At 38.5% G+C, this 21,330-nt stretch overlaps 1 protein-coding gene across 1 annotated transcript in view; it reads left to right on the top strand.

Annotated features, from left to right (window-relative positions):
* Window positions 1-1,519: 1,519 nt before the first annotated feature.
* Window positions 1,520-21,330, top strand: part of HPSE2 (heparanase 2 (inactive)) — a 638,895-nt gene continuing 619,084 nt past the window's right edge. The window contains exon 1 of the mRNA XM_084754662.1: window positions 1,520-1,874. Within this exon, the coding sequence (XP_084610788.1) occupies window positions 1,742-1,874 (133 nt within the window). The 5' untranslated portion in view covers window positions 1,520-1,741. The remainder of the gene's footprint in view (window positions 1,875-21,330) is intronic.

A 21,330-nucleotide genomic window follows, 5' to 3' on the forward strand; every position in this document is an offset into this window, starting at 1 on the left:
GTCCGGGACAGCCAAGGCTACACAAAGCAATCTTGTCTTGAAAAACCAAAACCCAAAACCCAAAATAACAATAGTTAAAATTTTTTTTAAAAATCCCAACACCACACCCCCCCATTCCTGCCAAAAACCAAACCGAAACAAACAAAAAAAAATCAACTCCCCAAAACCCACAAACAAACAAACAAACCTCTCACCACCACCACCAAAAACAAAACAAAACAAAACAAACAAACAAAAACCCAACAACAACAACAACAATAACAATAACAACAACAACAAAAACCAACCAAAACAAACCCCCTAACCCACAGCCAATGCAACTTATAAATTTGGGTTTATGGTCCCTGAAAGTTAGTCTATGGTAATGGAGTAACAATACGCCAGCAGGGGCAGGAAGCTGAAGGCTCACATCTTGAACCACAAGCACAAATCAAACAGAGGCGATTGGGAATGGTGCATGGCTTTGATACCTTACGCCTTCCCCTGGTGACATGCTTCCTCCAGCAAGATCGCACCTCTCAAACCTACCCAAAAAGCGCCACCAACTGGGGGCCAAGTATTCAAAAGCCTGACACTAATGGCGGACATCTCATCCAAACCACATCCTGGCTCTCCTGAAACTTTGTCCTGGGGAAGATATCTGGGACATATGTGCAACTGAGAGAAGGCCACCAAAGGCTCTGCGGTGTCCCCTTCAAGATGCACTTCAGGAATGAATGACTCCTGAATGATCTGGATTTCTTGCTAGCGGCAACAGCATGATTCTCTTCATGATGCTTGTTCACGTCCACTATGTTGCTCAACTGATGTTCCACCGATTAAGTGTATTAAATAATTTCGGTCTACAGTATTTTCAATGTACATAGGTTAACACAGATATAACCTCATTATCGCTAGGGCAGGTCTGAGTTAAAAACGCCAGTTTATTTCCCTACTTTCCTGATACGGCCTTGGATCCCGGCCCTTCACGGACCCCATCGTCGTTTCTTCAGCCCTAGGTGCTGAGCTGTGTGTTGTATGAACAAACAGACTTAAAACTTCTGACTAAGGTTTTGTACTCTAGGGAGTCTTGGCGAATTGAAATTGAGGGCGGAGAAGGGAATCTAGTATCTTCTTGTTTGGCTTTCCTGTGAAGCCTGGGCATAGCTTCACTAGACTTCATCCTATCCAGAGAAAGGAGGCGGGGACCCAGACCAGGGTGAATCTGGGGCTGCTTTGCTCTTGACGTTCCCCCGCCCCCCGCCCCCCCGGGCCCCCCCCTCCCCCGTGGCCCTTTGCTGGGGGCCAGTATTTTGGCTGAGGTTGGGGCAGTGAGGTCTGAGGGCAGAGGCACACTGCTCTGCTGGAGGCCCGGAAGGCAGCGCGGGCTCAGCCAGCACCTGGCGGAACCTCTCTACATCCGGGACATTCATCTTCCGGAGGAGCCGCAGGGCAAGTTGGGAGTTTCCTCTCAGGTCAGTCTTCGAGGCGTGCTTCTGGAACCGCGCTTCTGGAACCGCGCTTCTGGCCTTTGCCCTGACCTTTCCATGACTAGAGCTGGCAGGCTCGAAGGCCAACGAAGCTAAGGGAGGAATGGGTCAGGTGACCGAAGCTCCTGAGGAGAGCAGGCCTGCCACGTTCGTTCGGGCGCTGAAGGGGGAGAGGGGGACCAGCATGGTTCTGTGTCGGCTGCCATGCTGGGCGCGTCATGGCTGGGGCCCTCTGAAGAGAAAAGGAACACCCGAAGGAGTGAGAAAACTCCATGTCCATGAGAGGAAGACTCCTCGGGCACAGAGGACACGGACCCTGTCATTTTCCTTTTCTAGCAGTTGGGATGTGCCTCGGTTGCCTAGAGAGGAGTTGGGCCTTCAGTGACAGAGGTGACGTCCTAGAAGGTAGGTGAGTACCGCCCTCTTTGAGGACCCGCAGTTGCTGCTGCAGCCAGGTGACCCTTTTAAGGAACGAGGACACAGTGGGACCTAACCCAAGACCCTGGTTACAAACTGTCACTATAAAGTCCCCACAGAAATAGCTACAGTTCAAGCCTTTTCCTTAGCCGAAGACCAGACATTAATTTCGTTTTTTGCTCGCCTTCACCATTTCAGTCCTTCCATCCGTCCTTTCTTTCTGGCTCTTCAAATTATCCTTCCGCTGGCTGCTTGTTTGTTCCTTCACTTCTGGGATTCTTTTTTCTTTTCTTTCTTCCTTTCTTTCTTTTTTGAAATATGTATTTTAATCTATTATGTGCTCGTGTGTGTAGGTGCCACACTGTGCTCTGGAGGTCACAGAACAACCTGAAGGGTTCAATACTTTTCTTCCACCATGTGGGTCGTGTGTGCGGATTTCAGGCCACCAGAGTTTGTTGGCAAGATGCCTTTACCATCTTGTTGTTCCTAAACCGGAAATTCTTTTGTTTGTTTATTTTGTTTTGTTTTGTTTTGTTTTTTTTTTGTTTTTGATACGGGCTTTCTCTGTGTACCCTTGGCTGTCCTGGCTTAGCTTTGTAGGTTAGGCTGGTCTCGAACTTACCGAGATCTGCCTGCCCCTGCCTCTCCCTCCCTACCCGCTAGTGTTAATTCCTCCCCATGGAATTTTTAACATTAGAATTTTGGTGGTCTGTGAGCGATGTTGGGTATAAATAACATTTAATACTCTATCACTATTTAAAAATATATTGAGATGGGATCTGCTGTGTGGTTTGAATCTCTTGGGTCAAAAGATTTTTCCAGCCTATAAACTCTAAGAGAATCTGGAACTGCAGGCAGGCTGCGCTTTGCTCGTCTTTCCATAGGTGTCTTGAGGAGGAAACGGCTGTGGGCTAGGGGCTCATTCAACTTTCTGATTATACAGCTGACAAAACTCTACTGGCTTCTTTATTTTCCTCTTGGTTAAGTCTGGATTCTTCGCCTCAAGGTTCCAGTGGTGGCAAATGCCATGAAGAACAATGCAGTAGATGGTACTACTATCTCTAGGGCTCTTTTCTTCTTGATCTTACTCAGACGTCTTGATCTCACCAAGAGCTTGTGTCCTAAGTGTCAGTAGGTTCTAGAAACTTCTATTTTATTTTTGTAAATTTTGATTTCAGATTTCGGTGAATACTTTGTGGAAAAATTTGTATTTGAGGCTTGGTATATCTCCATTTTTGCCATTCCTGCTAGGTAATTCTTAAAAAGTTTTGTTCATTTCTCTAATTCCAAATCTAGGTCTCAGCAACTAGCCTGTGTTCAGAAATTGCAAACGCTCTTAAAAATACCTCTGTTCTCTGAAAATTTTTTTTATTTGCCTTATATTCCTTACTGTGTTTGCAGCTTTCTGATGGCTTTAAATATTGTGTTCCCTGTATTCAGCTTTGGTTGGAAGTGCTGTTTGTCTCTTTCACATTACTTAATTCTACAGAGGGATGCAAGTGTTTGGAGGGCTATACTTTTAGAAAAAAAGTCTTTTGGAAGACACTGTAAACAAGCTTTTGAAGCTGTACTTCCAACCGAAAGTAACTAAATAGACTACTGCGCTATGAGAAGTGTGTCAAGTTTAGGGGGCTGCAAAGGTGAAAGAGGCTGGATTTGGAGAGGCAGGGAGCACTTTTTAGAGGCAGTGTTGTTTAAGGTGATAACATAAATGCTATTTTGGTCAGTGCCCCAAAATTGGGAAATTGTATCAAGTTGCTTTCCAAATTATTTTTTACCCAAACCATCTTGTTTATCTTCAGGTTAACCATAGAGTTAATTTATATCCCTGTTTATAGATGAAGACAGATCTTCTTTGAGGTGATGAAGTTTCTTTCAGGTCTTTATAATAAATATTTTCAGTTTTAGTGTAGTATCCATATATATAATTTAATATTTACTTAATAACTTATTGTATAGATAAATAGTACCATTATTCTGTTCTGCTGAGAGGTCATATAGTGTGGTAGTTAAGAACACAGATAATCTAGAATCTGTGCTCTTATCCTGGTTCTATTGTTTATCTTCATGACTTTAAATAACTCAGTTTTAGGTGCTTCAAAATTTCCACTTTAATTAATCATATTTATGCATGCATGTGCATGTATGGTATATATGTACATGCTCTTAAATACATACAGAATATGTGAATGGTAGTGGTGGGGTGTGTGTGTGTAGCATCGTATCAGATAGCATAGGAAAATAAGGTCACATGAACCTTGGAAAAGCATACAATATCTAGTTAGTAAATTAAAGATTTGGGTTGGACCATAGAAAGGGAGAAGTGGGATATTCTTGAACAAAGATTGAAGGCTACCAGGAGAAGAAAAACATGTCTAAGAAACCTTAGAAATGTGTAATAACGTTTAGTCTTATCAAAAGAAGTTTGGGCTGAGTGTGGTGTTTTGTGTGTGTACTTGAAACATTTGGAAAGCTGTGATATAGGAGGGTAACCTTACGTGGGAGGCTGGCCAGGGTTTCAGAGTGATTCCTAGATCAGCCTTGGCTAGTGTCAAAGAACAAGCAAACCCAAAGTAGAAGTTTAAAAAGTCTGGCTCTAAATTTGTTCTGACCAACAAGATAGGCTAATGTGGCTGTGTAAACTGGGATGTGCAACCACATTGGATTTCAGGCTTATAAGAAAAAAGAATGGAGAACATAAAATATTTTTATTTTTGGATCAATTACATGTTGAAACAATACTTTGCCTGTATTTGGGTCAATAAAGCATTATTACTAAAATTAGTTATTATTTTTAACATGGATGCTATGGAGAAGTGGAAGTGGGAAAAAGTTCCATCCCTAACCAAGAAGCTATTTGCAATTGATACCTAGTGGGAGAGGGAAAAATCAGTGTTTTGGATCTACCAATGAACATCCAGGCAGGCCTCAGGCTCGGGAGTTGTGAGCTGATGAACAGAAATGGGCTCTGTGACTCTTTGTGTGCTTTTTTTTTTTCTGATTATGGTTTCATTACTTTGTCTTCTTTAGTTCTCTATCTTCCTCTCTCCCCCACCATCTGTAGGTAGATAGAAATATCAACTTGTGGAGGTGGGGAGGATCTGGAAGGACTTGGAGGAGGATCAAAAAGTTGAATGAAAACTGAAAAATATCTCGTAGAGAATTAAAAATTACTATGTGGCTTTTATTTATAGCACTCATATTTATTTTGGTTAATTTGATCTGAAGCATTAATTTTATGAAAGCAGGGACAGCCTCATCCGTTTCTGTATCTGAACTGTCTAGCACAGGGCCAAGCATGTGGTAAGCATTCCCTGAACGCTTGTTTAATCTTGTGTTCTCTCTCCAACAAGATTATAAGCTTTTGGTGACCTGGGACTGACTTTTAATGTGATTATTTCCTTCTAGGGTTAGTAGAGTGCTAAACACACACGGTAGGCAGTCGAAACATATTTATTAGGTGAGTGAATAAAAGAAAAATGTTTTTTCATGGAAATTTCCAGCCAACTTCCAAACTGTATACTTCCTCTGTTCTTGGTCAGTTCCCAGCTGGCGTTCAAATACTTCCAATGTGATGTGCCTGGCTATTGGCTTCCTTCCCTTCTTTCTCTCTCCTTTTCCTTTCTTCTTTTTACCCCCTTTCTCTCTAAACTCTCTTATTTCTTGGACTTCTTCAAACCAAAACTGGCAAGTAGGCTCTGCCAACCTTTTATTTCCTCAAAAACTATTTAGTAAGTGCTCTTCAACGTCTAGGTTTTTGCTGCATTTCCTAAGTGCACAATAAGCATCACAGCGGATGGTGAGTGTAGCTGTCAGGCAGCACCAAAAGTTAGTCTTGAGAACATGCCACTTCCTGCTCACAATGGAACTTACTTTGTCTGACAAGTCATACACATGTTATCTAGTCTCTCTTTATTGATATTAGGTCAATAAGAGCGTATGTAGTTTTAACTCTACAAACAGAGTTTGTAGATGTTTGGATGTAAAATATCACAGTTAATAAATCTAAGCACCAGTCATTCCCTATGCAAGTAAAGTGGCCTTGTTGAATTTCCTATATTCAAATTTTTTATTTATCTATGTTCATAATAATGTATATATGTACATATGTATGTATACATGTATGTATTGACCTATCTATCTATCTGCATGTATGGTTTTCCAGATATTTATTGCTGTTATGGGAAAGCAAATGACTTTTGCCCATTGGCTGTTCATTTACTTTGTGAACATACTTACTCTGTATTACTAATTACAAAGATAGCATATTAATTACAAAATGTATGTATATGCTGAGATATCCTATGTAGTTAGTTATGTCATGAAAAACAACAAATAGGTTTTTCTTCTTCCCAAACAAAATATTTCAATTAAATTTAGCTGAAGGAGAATGGAATTTGCCAATGGCTGAGTGGAAAAATCTAGATTTCCTCTCTTTGCTTAGACACCTGCATGGGTCTTTCTCTGTGGGCCTTTCTGTAATGTGATCATCAGGCTAGACTAGAACCCCCTACAGGCGATTATCTTTTATAGCCAAATATTACACAGTGAGAACAAGAGCAAGGACGCAAACTATAGAAGTAAAATCCACAGGCCCACAGACAATTTGAAAATTGGGTGGTGATCTTGGCCCAACGAATGTGATTTTGGGGAAACAGCTCTTGAGGCTTTGAAGGAAACAAGGAAACAGGGCTCCGGATGATCTCCTTGGCTCTTCCTGGAAATAGCACGCAATGCTTCTCTAGCCATTAGTGAGAAGGCAGGAGTGGAGATGAGGCTGCTGTCAGTTCCGGTTGGGAACTCTATGGCTTGGAGCCATCCCCATGTGACCCCATGTCCTTATTATTCCAAAATTAACCTTGTAAACTGTTCTACCCTTCAATCCTATTTAAAATTAATTTCTTCACAATTTCTTTCTTGGAACAGAATATTTATAAGCAAGGGGCTTCTTTAGGGATAACCTAACTGTGATTGCTTTTGTTTCTTTCAGTAATTACTTTTAGCCTTTTCCACTTATATCAGACCGAAGTCTCATTTTGAATGATTGCTAAAAGTAAGCATTCTCAGGATTGATTTCCTTTTTAAAGTGATTTGTTTAATTTAAATTTATTTATTTTTTTTCACTTTGGGTTTTGAGATAGGGTCTCTCTATTATGTAGTCCTGGAACTTGCTATGCAGACCAGGCTGCCCTTGAACTTAGATAAACACACCTGCTTCTGCTAGGATTAATGGCGTGCATCAACACGCCCAGCCTTTTTTTAAATTTTAAATTATTTGTACTTTTGTGTGTCTATGATGGGGTATGTGCACATGATTGCTGGTGCTGTTGGAGGACAGAAAGGGGCACATGTCATCTGATCTGGACGTACAGGCAGTTGTAAGCTATCTGATGTGAGTGCTGGGAACCAAACTTGGATCCTCTGCAACAGCAGCAGGTACTTATAACTATCGAACCATTGCTTCAGCCTCCTGAGGACTCGGCTTTTCTAATTAGGTCTGTTGATCTAGGAGCTCAAGAAAACTTTAGGACATCAACTTTAGGTCATATGTCTCACATTTAACAGTAATTCCTTCACCCAGAATGTTAGGATTATATGAGACCTTTGACATTGATAAGCTCCTTCTTTTAACATTAATATCATACTAGTTATTTGTCTTATTGTTGTGACATACTACCTGGAAAGATGCAGCTTAAGGAAGGCAGGTCAGGTTACTTTTGTCTTGGACTTAGAGAGAACAGTCCACTGTGGTGGGGAGCGTGCTGCAGCTTGTTCCATTGTGTGTGCAGTCGGGAAGTAGAAAGCAGTAACAGGATGCTTGGTGCTCAGCCGAATCTCTCTTTTTCATTCACGCGGGGCCAGCCCTAGGAACGCTGCTGCCCGCGTTTACAGTGGGGCTTCCACCTGTTAACCTCATCCGGGACGTGTTCACAGGCGCACATCCAGAAACATGCTGTCGCCGGGGCTCTAAATCCCATCAAGTTGACAAAGAGCCTGATAAACCAAAGTTCACCAAGGCTTGGAGGAGTGAATAGTTTTCTTCACACAGCTAGTTTGCTTGAGCCTTGTGCACGGGTGATCACGTGCCCTGCCACTAGCAATCTCCTTAGCATCAGGACTTGCCGATGCTGGAGCTAGTTTATCTCTCATCTATTGTCCATGCTGTAGCTAGTTTATCACCATCTTCTCACAGTTGTCCTCACCTTCTGGCTATTGTGAACATCTATGTAGCAATATGTTTGAATCTCTGTTTCAATTATTTTGAATATAAAAAATAGAACTGTTGATCATATATTCTATGTTTCACTTTTTGAGGAAATTACAAACTGTTTTCCATGGCAGCACTTCTCATTCCATCAACAGTGTGTGAAGATTATAATTTCTTTCTATCCCTGCTAGTATTTGACCTCTGCTCCATTGCTGCTACCATATACATACTAATGGGCATGAAGGGGTGTCTCCGTGTAGCCTTGATATTTGTATTTTCTAATTAATAATTTGAGCATCCTTTCACATGCTTATTTGGATTTTGTATTTATTTATTTTGGGTATAGTTGTAAGAGTCCCTTGAACATCCTAGACAACAAACTCTTATTAGATATATGATTTTCTTAGATTTCTGCCACTCTTTAGGTTGTCATTTCTCTCTCTTGCCAGTATATAAATGTCTTAAATTTTAAATAAATACAATCTTCTCATGCTTTTGCTTGTGTACTTAGGGTCATAATCAAGAAAGTACTGCCAAGTCCAAGGTTATATGACTTTCCCATAAGGTAGGGTTTGCTGGTTCTGGGCCTGAGTTTAGGACCTCACATATGTTTGAAAACTTCAGCCACTGTGCTTCATCTTACAGATTAGCTTCATTCTTTTACACATGGACACTGTTTTCTAAGCATCATTTGTTGGAAAAAATGTCTACTCCAATTGAATAGTTTTGGCACCTTTGTTTAAAATCTACTGGTCACTTTTTATTTTTTATTTTTGGTTTGACTATGAAATGTCCCCCGTAGACTTATTTGTGAATGCTTGGTCCCCAGCTAGTGGCACTATTGTAAGAGGTTCTGGGAACTTTGGAAGGTGTGTTGTCATCCTTTGATTGCTCTGATGAAAGGTGGAGAAACAGCTGAAGGAATCGTTAGGTAACTGAGGTTTGGAAATTCCCGTGACTCTCAAATGTCCGTTTTGTTCCCTTTCTATATAACAAAGGCCGTTTGAAGCTTTAGTATATATTTAGGTGTTAGATAAATGTAGGCATGTTTTAAAGGAGCCACAGAAGAGTTTTAAAGCCCTTTATGTTTTCATTTTCCCATTGTTACCCAGACCATATATGCTTTGATGTTCTGGTTCATTTACAGGGCTTTTAATACATCCTCCTCACCCCCAACCGCTGCAGCCTAGTAAGGCCTATGCACTCCCTTGTTGAAAATCTGATTATTTCCTTACTAAATATTTGAAAATTGGAAAGGGTTTTGAAGAACTTCTACTCCGAAAAGGTGGAGAGACTTGTCCAAAGTCATGCTAGTTAATATCAAAGACAGTCAAGAATCTAACTCTGAGACTTGTTGGGCTTTGTACACAGACAACCCTACTCGGCCTAGTTTTGGGTTGCTAGAAGCAGTGTGTACAGGATATGCTGAGGGGCCTGTGGATCTCTTCTGACATCAACTTTAAAATATGTGCTTGTGTGGGTTTTCATATACAGAGTATGGGATTTTTCAAGAAAGTCACGTCTGTTTTATTTACTCTGCGTAGTTCCTGACAGCAATATGCAAATATAGAATTTATTTAGTCTGCCTCTCCTGGTGATTTGCCAGTTCCTGAGTGGGGAGGAACACATTTTAAGTTTCCCATGGGTTTTGTTTGTCATAGTTTGATTTCCCATAAAGAGAGAGAGTCCTGGGTTAGCCCCATATGGGGCAAAGCTGGATGTTATTAAATGCTTCTGTCTTACATATATTGGCTGTTCACATTTCCTTATGAAGTACCTCTGTGGACTTGCCAAAACCTACCACGTAAAAATTTGGTTCTTGGCTAATCTGCTGAACCAGATTATTCAACAGAAAATTCTAGACTTAATGTTACAATATAAGATCCTGGATTTTATTTACAAATTAGAAATCTTTCTTAGCTAAGCATAGTCCCTTAGGCAAAGAATGAAAGCCTTGATTTTTACTAAAAATCTAAACTCTCTCACCTCCCTTTCTTTTGTGCTAACACAATCTCTTCAGAATGTCTTTGATCTCAAAATCCAGAAGCATCCAGGCTTTCTGAATATAATTTTCTTGTATGTTTTTTTTCTGAAATAGCTTATTAATATCCTGTTAGTTTCCACGATGTCAATAAAGAATAATGCAGTTTTATTTTTCAGGAAAAGAGCCATTTTCTTACTCTTTCTTATTTGGTTCTGTTCTCTATCAAAAAAGGTAATTGTTTCAATTTGATGTTCCAAAATATTTGTTTTTTTCTGATGTTGCACAAATACCCAGGGAATTCATATTAATTCAATTACTAGGAGATAAACATAGTTTTGTAAATTACAAATTTACCACTTTCTCAGTTAGCTGGGGTTGTTTGAAGTCTAGCAGATTTTTTCTTGTTTTGTTTTTGTTCTTGTTTTTTGAGACAGGGTTTCTCTGTGTAGCCCTGGCTGTCCTGAAATTCACTCTGTAGACCAGGCTGGCTTCGAACTAAGAGATCCACCTGCCACTGCCTCTTAAGTGCTGAGATTAAAGCAGATTTATTTTAAGGGGAATATATGCCTAGAACACAGGTTCTTTTAAACATTTCATGATTATCCACCCCCTTTTCTTCATTGTAGAAGACCCTCTGGGGACAACCTCTTGGTAGTAATCAAACCTTTCTTTTATTGAACATTTACTGTGCTATGAGACAACTACTTTTTTTGGACAACTACTTTTATACACTTTAATTTATTTATTCTCAAAAATATACATATTGATCATTTTAATATTAAATTTTGCTGATGGTCTAATAGAAGGTTAGAAAGTCTAGGTAATTTGTTCATGGTCACTTGGATACCATAGTGGAGTTGGGATCTATTTATTTTTATTTTTCTGTTGGTGCCGTCAAGCCTAAGGCTTTACATATACTAGGCAAGTGCTCTCTCTACGACTCCCTGGCTAGGATCTTGGTTTCAACCTCATATTTGTTGACTTCTGAGGCTAGCAATTCCAATATTCACCTTGGTTTCTTATTAATAGACAGAACTCAGTTCTATTTATTGGGTTCCTGTTTAGCTAGGAGTGGTCATGAGGCAGAGCTGGGAATTGTTCTGAATTGCACAATCAGAAACGACTTTCTTAGCCACAATTTGTGTTTCCTTACTCTTGTCTATAAAGTCGATGTGATGCATCACTGTCTTATCCTTTAAAGTGGTGATAATGGACCAACATTAGTGCTGTCTGGGCGCTTACAAGAATCACAGAATCTCAGGCACAACAATAGACACAGAGTCAGAAGCTGCATTTTGGAGATCCAAAGTGTGGGTATTGAAATCTGAGAAGCATTGATTGCCTTATGTTCATGAGGTTAAGGTCTGAAGACAGTCTACAGCGCATATTTATAGATATGTCTTATTTTTGTAACAGGTATATTTACAGTATAGATCAAATAAAAGCTTATAAATTAAATATTAAGCATATCAAAATAAAAGGACAAGTATTTTTTGTGGATTTCTATGTTCCAGTCATTGGACTGGGCATTTTATTTTCAGTTTTTCTTCAAACGGCCCCATGGATATAGATATCACTGTTCTCATGGCCCTTTTGCTAATGAAAAAAATCGGAGATTATAGAGTCTAAGATGACTTGTATATTATCAATTAATATGTGGTAGAACTAGGGTTTGAATTTAAATGCATTTTTAAGCTCTCAAAGAAATCTTACCAAGCAATATTTGATAAGCTACCTCTCCTTTTTAATATAATGCCTTGTGATTTATGTATTTATGTTTTAAAGACCAGGTCTGGCTATGAAGCCCACACCAGCCTTTTATCCTCCTGCTTTTGCTTCCCAGGTTCTGGTTAAAGTGCATGTCACCACTTCAAAAGGAACGTGTAGTCCTTTTTTATATAGGATATTGCTGTGTAGCCCGGGCAGCCTTCAAATGTGTATTCCTATTGTCTCAGCCTCTCAGTTGCTAGAGTTACAGGCGTGAGCCTCTCTACCTAGCATAGAAGTTTATGATATACTAAAAACCATGTGATAGACAAAGAATCTAATAGTGTCAAGGCATTCATTAAGCATGAAGATATTACTGGCATTAAAAACATTATTTTTGCCTTAAGCCTTTTTTAAATAGAATGTATATAGACTTAGAGTAACAATACTTAGAATAAAATTGGAATTTTGGAAGTTCTTAACTACCATCCTTTGACATTATGATTTAAATCTTATTTCTTAGAATTGTTAAGTATGTTCTAAATTTCTAAAAACAGTTACAGTGTTTTTTATATTTACTGTATTTGTTTATACTAGTAATAAATGGTTTTAAGAGAACTTTAAAAAACACAGAAAACGATGAAGAATGGCAAAAATAACTTATAAACCCAGAGAATATTTATGCTTTTTGGAATTTTTGGCATCTTTATATTCATAAAGATGTCAAAAGATGTCATTGTTAAAATAATTTGAATGGCCCACTGCCTATGATTTATTAGGTTTGAGGTTTGCATATCACTTTATTTTGAAATGAGGTAAACATATAGTAGACATTTTGATGTTTTCATTTTTTTTCTTAGGTGTCTGTGAATTTGTATTTTATTATACTGTATATGTGCTGGCTATTTTATTGAGATAATGACCAAGATAAACAGAATGCATTTCTTTTTTTTAAATGGCCCACATTATTTATTAAGTTAGTTGTACAGAGTTCGCAGGTGGGTGAGAAGGAAAGGGTGGGGGAGCGGACAGAAGAGCGCCTCCGAGAGGAGCAGAGGCTCTCCAGTGATCACTTTTGACTTTTTCAGTGACACAGTTCTTGCTGCCTCAGAAGAAAGCCATTCCGTCTTTGTTAAACAGCTTCAATTAGTAGATTTCCTTCCTAAACTGAGTCCTAAATTTCACTTTTCTTTCTATTTAATCATTAGTTTGAGTTTTCCCATCCAAAGCAAAATAGAACAAAATATATCAGCTTTCCCCCCCTGATTTTCTTGACATCTAGGAGACTATTCAAAGTTCTTATCCCCTTTTTCAGTTAATTTTCTTTTCTTTCTTTTTACAATTTTTATTAAATATTTTCACGTATACATTTATATTATTACACATATGTAAACTACCTACAGCAAGAAGAACCATGAAAAAATTAGGAATTATATAAATGTTACATTCTTAGTGTTTTGGATATTTGTATTTGGAAGCCTTGAAAAAATATCTTTCCTATCTTGGTGCCTCTAAAATTCTGAATGTAAATCAGTATCTATCATATCTCATCATTATCAGCTTAAAACATCTATCTAGACCTAAAAACATCTTAACCTCTAAACAACTAAGTTTAATTGTAAAACTAAACTATCTGGTTTTTAACCCCATCAGAGACTTGAGAAGGAATAAAATTAATTACCCGAGTAGACAGGCAATGCACATAGCAGCTTCCCAAATGAAAAGATGACCAGAGACGGTTTGCTTCCTGAGCAGTCACTCAAAACTCTTTTTAACATTGGAGCATCTTCTTCAGCCTTCTGGCTGACAGACATATGTGTGAGGCAGGAACTATTGAGGACTTGCTTACCTTGTCTTGGCAGAGTTTGGCTATCAACTCTGCCTTCATCCAAGCTTGCCCTTTTTTAGTCAGAGTTCTGTTTGTGGTAGAAATCAAGACATCTTGCCCAGTAGCTTGTTTGTCACCTTTGAAGCCATCTCCATAAGGAGATTCTTTGATGCTTATCTTCTCTAAGGTAGGCTGGGTGTTGCCAGGAGTTAACCTGTCTCATTGTAAATATATCTTTGAAATAATAAAAAAATTTAAATGCCATATTCTGTAGGTCTCTGAGGTTTTTGAAAACTTTATTTAACTATTTTACCTTTCTTTCTATAGAATTATATCTATCTGTTACATCTAGGATATATATTTATGTGATAAAAAGACTAGTAATTTATATGACCATGATGATAGGACAAAAAGTAGATTAGTGAATCTACTCCTCAACTTAATACTTTAATTGTTACAAGGTTATTTTTAATTCACTTGTATAGAATTTTGTATATAGATGCAAAATAAGTTTAATTTTAGATACATTGGTGTAGAATTCAAATTTAAGATTATTCTTCATACACATTATATATATTTCTACTTTAATATGTGGTATTGTACCCATACAACTCAATTATAATACAAGGTTTACCTTTAAAGTTCTTATCTTTTTTTCTCTTTCTCGTGTATGTGTAGTGTTTGTGTATGATTTTTTTGTCTGTGCCAGTGCATATGTATGTGTGTCCATGTGTGAGGCATGAGCTTGCTATCTGGAGCCTTCCTCTGTCACTGTCCACCTTATTCATTGAGATAGGAACTTTGAGCTGAACCCAGAGCTCTTCAGTATAGCTGCCCTAGCTATCCACTTCCGTCAGAGGCTTCCCTAGATCTGCCTCTGAACACTGCAATTGTGGTGGATTACCAAGCCCACCTGGCATTTGCAGGAGTTCTGGGCACCTGACCTCTGACCCTCATGCTTCCTGCTTGCATGGCAAGTGCATTCAACCACTGAACTCGCCTCCTATATATCTTTTGGGGGTGGAGTGAGAGGGGAGGAAGGTAGGGTGGCCAGTGCTGGGGATTAAGTTCAGGGCCTTCTGAATTCTAGGCAGATATTTTGTTACTAAGCTACATTGATAGCCTCTGACTTTTTTCTTTTGTATTTTAAGAGTACATATTTTATGAGGCAGTAAAATATGTAATTAACGAACTAAAATGTGTATATTTGATTTGTTAAAATATGGCATAGAGTTTCCAACTACTCTTGTACCTGATAATTTTTCCGGTTATTGATGGCTTTTTAAAATTAATTTATTCTTGTTACATCTCAATGGTTATCCCATCCCTTGTATCCTCCCATTCTTCCCTCCCTCCCATTTTCCCCTTATTCCCCTCCCCTATGACTGTTCCTGAGGGGGATTACCTCCCCCTGTATATGCTCATAGGGTATCAAGTCTCTTCTTGGTAACCTGCTGACCTTCCTCTGAGTGCCACCAGGTCTCCCCCTCCAGGGGACATGGTCAAAGGTGAGGCACCAGAGTATGTGAGAAAGTAATATCCCACTCTCCACTCTACTGTGGAGAATGTTCTGCCCATTGTCTAGATCTGGGAGGGGTTTAAAGTTTTCCGCCTGTATTGTCCTTGGCTGGTGCCTTAGTTTGAGCGGGACCCCTGGACCCAAATCTGCCTATCATAATGTTCTACTTGTAGGTTTCTAGGACCCTCTGGATCCTTCTACTTTGGATGGCTTGTTTTTTTTTAATAACTTATTTTCCAATTAAGGAGTCTTACGTGAACATTTTTACCTGGTCTTGTAGTAGTTTCTCTTCCCAGAAGGTCAGCTCATCATTGTCCTTGATGTGGGCTGTTAGGGTAGAAGACAATTTTGTGTGGATAAATGCTGTTGTTATGCTGGATGGACATAATATGAGTTATTTAACCATCTTTTTTTTTTTTTTACGTGTTTAGACTCTTCCCAACTTATGAATAACAATTGGTGGTTATGTTTGTACATGAATACTTAATGCATCACTCTATTTCTGTAGGATAATTTAATAGTGGGAATTGGTAAATAAATGTGAATATTTAGTGTCTTTGATATATATTGACAATTTGTCTCCTATTAGTATTATATAATTTTATTTGTCTACTAGAAATAGATGAGGGCCTGGTGGTGGTGGTGATGGGAGCTGCACATACCTTTAATTCCAGCACTCACGAGGATGAGGCAGGCAGATCTCTGTAAGTTTGAGGGCAGCCTGGTCTACAAAGTAAGTTCCAGGACAGCCAGAGCTACACAGAGGAAGTCTGTCTCAAAAAAATTAAAGAAAAAAAAAAAAAGAAACAGATGCAAAATGAATGTTATTATATTCTTGGTCAAAATTAGTTATATTATTGGGCACTAATATTTTGGGTATCTTATTTTCTCTTCTATAATTAGTCAAAAATAAAACTTGTGATTGTTTTATTTTTGATTTCTTTGATTCTTGGTATTCTAATTTGTGCAACTAATTTGTTTTTTTTTTTTGCTGAATATTGTCTACCTTGCTTGTCACAAATGTGTCCTCTTTATCTGTGGCCTTGCTTTCTGTGGTCTTGCTGCTTGTGATTAACTGAGTCTGAAAATATTGAGCAGAAAATTTTAGTGGCAAGTTCATGTTTTAAATTGCATCTGTTCCGAGTAGCACAGTGAATTCTAATGGTGTCCCATGCAGGGTGTGAGTCATCCTCTGTCTGTGGCGTCTGTGCTGCATGGACTGCGTGCCCACTAGCTCTCAGTTGCCAGATTGACTGTGGTGTAACAGCGCTTGTGTTAGGTAACCCTATTTTCCTTAATAACGCCTCTAAAGTCCAAGTGTATTGGTAGAATTTAGATAAAGGCTTCCTGTAAGTGAATGTCTTGACTTATTAAAGAAAGAAAACCATATGATGATGCTGGTATGGTAAGCATGAATCTTCTGTACATAAATTATGGGGTGAAAGGGAAACTTACTCTGATTTTGCTTTTGTATTTCAGACTTCAAAATGTATTTTTGTACTGTATTAGAAGTGCTTAGTAAGATATCAAATTTGTATGTGTACATATAAAGAAAAGAGTATTTATAGAGCTTGATATTGCCAATGGTTTTAGGTATTTATTGACAGGTCTTTAGAATATTTTCCCTGCAGATAAGTGACAGGTGTAATGGTTACAATATTTGTTCTGAATAGGGTGCATTCAGTCTCTGCTAAGGACCTTCTTCCTTTGTTTACCTTTTGGGTAAAAAATAAGTGTAGAAGTATTAAGTAAGGCATTTTATTCTCATAGGAAAGAAAGAAATGGAACCTTAATCCTGACAAAATTGATTTACTATAATACTGCTATCAAAATGCAGATCAGTAGACTCTGCAGAAATACAAACATTTTACTTGTTTAAAGTTAGGATTTAGTTTATTTTAGGATCTTAGCAAACTTTTTTGTTCTGATGTATTTCTTTAAATGATTCAGATAGCTCTGAATCCCTTGAGTGTTGCGAATGTGTATGCATATTTACATGTGGGTTTTATAATACAAAATACATACATAGTAAGTTGTCTTTATTCTATTTCTACCTCTGGGAGGTAGATTATTTGTATTATATGAATTCATATATATTGATTTATATTATGTGAGTGAGGGTAAATCAACTTCCAGCAATTTCCCAGCACTTTGTTTTAAATATTTTCCCTGTAATTAGGTAAATCCCCACAAGATGGCAGTCATTATCCATTTTCTCCTCTGTCCTATTTCACAATTGACCAGGTAATTTAAAGATTATGACTAGACAATATAGGACCATAATTTACTATTTATATTTTAACTAAGTTGTAGAGATATAAATGATTATATGCAGATATTTCTACATTATTTTTTAAATTATTAATATTTTCCAGTATTATGGCAGAATAATATTTGTATATTTTAATCATTTTTCTGGTACCCAAGTCACTTCCTGGTGCTTCCAAAGAACTGAAAAGCACCTCTGTGGCTTGAAAAATAAATTTGCCTCTAAGTATTTGTGTCATTGTCACTGTTTTAATAACCTCTGTAGAAAATAGAACTCAATATTGTTTCTTGTCTATTGTTACTAATAGCAGCCTTTTGCCAGCTCCCTGATTTTCAACACTCTAAGCAAAAATTTAAAGAAGTACCACTGATTTAAAAAAAATTCTGGAATATTTAAAGACCATTATAAATATAAGTTGGATGAGGCTGTGAAAGTCTGAGGGCACCATAGAAAAGAAGGGACCACCTTCCCCCCCCACCACACCACTACCACCACCACCCCCTCCTGTCCCCCCACCACACCACCACCACTACCACACCACCACACCCCCAAACCCCTCCCCTACCCCTACATGCCTCCCCCCTCCCACAGGCTCTTTGAAGCACATGCACGATGGGGGTCAATATCATGAAGTCTTTGGACTGGAGGAAAAAGTTCTTAAGAAACATTTTGCATAGGCAGAATGCTACACGCACCCAAGCGTGACACAATAGTGCTTTGCCATGGGGTTTGTACGCTAACAAAATACTGATATTTAGTGATACATGGAATAGTTGCAGTGGTTCTTGGCTATAGTAAAGAGAACGACTAAGATGCATTGAAGATACTGTAGTTGCTAAATGAGCCGTCACTGTTGCTCTTTCAGTGAACAATGGTACGCTTTTTTTTTTTTTTTTTGACAAAACTAGTACTGAGGTTTGGAGAGACTGGATCTAGATTTAGCTGAGTCACTTACTATTTGACTTTTCCCTCTCTGGCCTTACAAGCATCCCAGATGAAGGATTGAATTAAATTGTTTCTTAGGTCTTTTCTAGCTCCAATATTAAATGATCATTCTTCCATGAGACAGTGGGTTAGAAGAGTGCACTCTTGTGGAATTTTTGTCAGAGTTTCAAAAGTTGTACATGTGAGATAATTAAATCTGCTGTGGGTGAAGTATATTTCCCAGATGAGCATTTGTATTTGTTTTTATGCTATGTGAAGACTTGCTTACTGGCTTATTCTGTGGAGAATTATTTGTGTTTTAGGGTTGGGGTGGCAACAGTTTCTTTTTAGATAGCTACAGTGACATCTTGTTAAAGTATTTTATTATCTGTATTTGGCTTCTTAAAAAATGATCTCAGAGCCAGGCATGGTGGTGCACACCTGTAATCCCAGCACTTGGAGGCAGAGGCAGGCAGATCTCTGTGAGTTCGAGGCCATCCTGGTCTACAAAGCAAGTTCAGGACAGCCAGGGCTGTTACACAGAGAAACCCTGTCCTTAAAAAAAAAAAAAGAAAAGAAAAAAAAGAAATGATCTCAGAAAGGAAAACTGAAAGCCTCAAACTTGCCCTTGGCCTTAAAGAGGTGCTTTGTTTTGTTTTTGTTTGGGATTTGTTTTTGTTTTTTGAGACAGGCTTTCTCTGTGTAGTGCTGACTGTCCTGACTGTTCACCAGGCTGGTTTTGAACTTACAGAGATCCACCTGCTTCTGCTTTTTCAGTACTGGGATGAAAGGCGTGTGCAACCACCACCTGGCCTCAAAGAAGTGTTTCTTGCCATGCATTCCTGCTGAGTAGGAGTTGAAAGCCTTCTTTCATTTCCATTGATTGACAAATTACAGTTCAGGACCTCCAAGCTTAGCTTTTAATTTCCATTCCCCTTTCTCTAGACTTCTTACCATAATTGGAATTTGGCTAGTTTTCATTTATACAAATGGTGAAGGTTCTATGACCTGAGAATCTGTTTGCCTTTATCTTCTAAGAGTTTGGTTGAGATTGTATCTTAAAAGTCATGTCTCTGATAGCAGAAGTATTTATATAACTTCAGTGGCCCAGAGCATCCTGACTTTTCCTTTGTTCCCATGGTGTATAATAGCAACTCCTCTCTTGTATTGTTCTTTTTTTTTTTCTTAGTGGGTTCTGTTAGTGGATCATTTATGTGTCTCTCTCTCCATCTGCCTATTTAATATGTACTTTGAACAAATTTCTACATGAAGCAAGTTCAGGAGACATGGCTCCTTTGCTTTTTTGGTAATGAATCTAAAACCTGCATGTGTGGGTCCATCCCACCCTGGTGTGTGTGTGTGTGTGTGTGTGTGTGTGTGTGTGTGTGTGTGTTTATGTATGTTGGGGGGCAGGGAGGTTATAAAGAGCCCAATTTTTCTAAATTTTAGTGTCTAGTTAGAACCCTAAAGTCTTGATTCTATTTTCCTTACTCTATCATTTGTCAATTGTTACATTTGAGCTAAAAAACAGAGACAGGAAGAGAGAGTTCAAAGGCCATCGTGTGTGTGTATGTGTGTGTGTGTGTGTGTGTGTGTAACATTAAAAACTCCTTTTGTTATTTTCATAAGATCTTAAAGTAGAAATGTATAATCAGCCTCTATCACTTAAGTTCAATGATTAACAAAGTTTTGAGAATTTTTTTGTCTTCCTTTTTATTTCTTTTTCCTAGACTATTTGTAAATATTTTAGCTTCTCCCTCTTCCTCCTCCTCTTCTTTTCTTTAGACCAGGCTGGCCTCAAACTCAGAGAACCACCTGCCTCTGCCTCCTAGGTGGTGGGATTTAAAAGGTGTGTGCCACCACCACCTGGCTTAGGATGCATTTCTTAATTTATGAATTTGAGATGAATATGAGCCCTAACAGCCTGAGTTTTGTGGAATTCTCTTTTTTTTAAATTTTTATTTTTGAGACAGGGTTTCTCTGTGTAGCTTTGGCTGTCCTGGACTCGCTTTGTAGACCAGGTTGGCCTCGAACTGACATTGATCCACCTGCATCTGCCTCCTGAGTGCTGGAATTAAAGGTGTGCGCCACCATGCCCGGCGAGTTTTGTGGAATTCTTAATGACTTAGTTTTTGCTTACAAAAACATTATGTAATGAAAAGATTATAAAAATAAAGAAAAAGTTGGGATATATAAACAGGGGTTTTATGGCACCAGCCAAGGACAATATGTGCAGTAAACTTCGAACCCCTACCCAGATCTAGCCAGTGGACAGAACATTCTCCACAGTTGATGGAGAGTGGGGACTCACTTTCACATGAACTCTAGTGCCCCATATTTGACAACGTCCCCTGGATGGGGAGGCCTGGGGGCACTCAGAGGAAGGATAGCAGGCTACCAAGAAGAGACTTGATACCCTATGAGCATATACAGGGGGAGGAGGTTCCCCTCAGTCACAGACATAGGAGAGGGGAGTAAGGGAAAGCGGGAGGGAGGGAGGAATGGGAGGATACAAGGGATGGGATAAGAACTGAGATGTAATATGAATAAATCAATAAAATATATTAAAAAAAACAAACAGGGGTTTTGGGCTTTGTCAGTGAAGGCCAGAGTTATTTGTTAAAGAATTTTCATTCATTTACTGTCAGAAGCATGTTGTCAGATAACTTAAACTTTGATTCTGTGCTATCACTATGTTATTTCCAGTTTCACTCACAAGTAAATGCTGTTTTTGGACTTTCCAACATTGGGCTAAGCCTTAGCGATTTTTGTCACATATTTAAAGGTAAGGAGTTTTTAACAATTAAATCACATAAAACACCCACCAAACTTGTCATTTTGTTCTAGGCTATTTCAGTGAATGGAATTAGGAAGTCTGTTTTTCTTAAGTTAAAATAAATCCTGAATTTTTGTATATTCTTTTATTTTTGTTTTAAAATTTTTTATTTTTGAGAATCTTGTATATGTATAGAGTGAACTATGACCCTCTTTACGCCCATTTCCGT

This window comes from Acomys minous (assembly GCF_964271855.1).
Source record: "Acomys minous genome assembly, chromosome: 2".
Classification (NCBI taxonomy): domain Eukaryota; kingdom Metazoa; phylum Chordata; class Mammalia; order Rodentia; family Muridae; genus Acomys; species Acomys minous.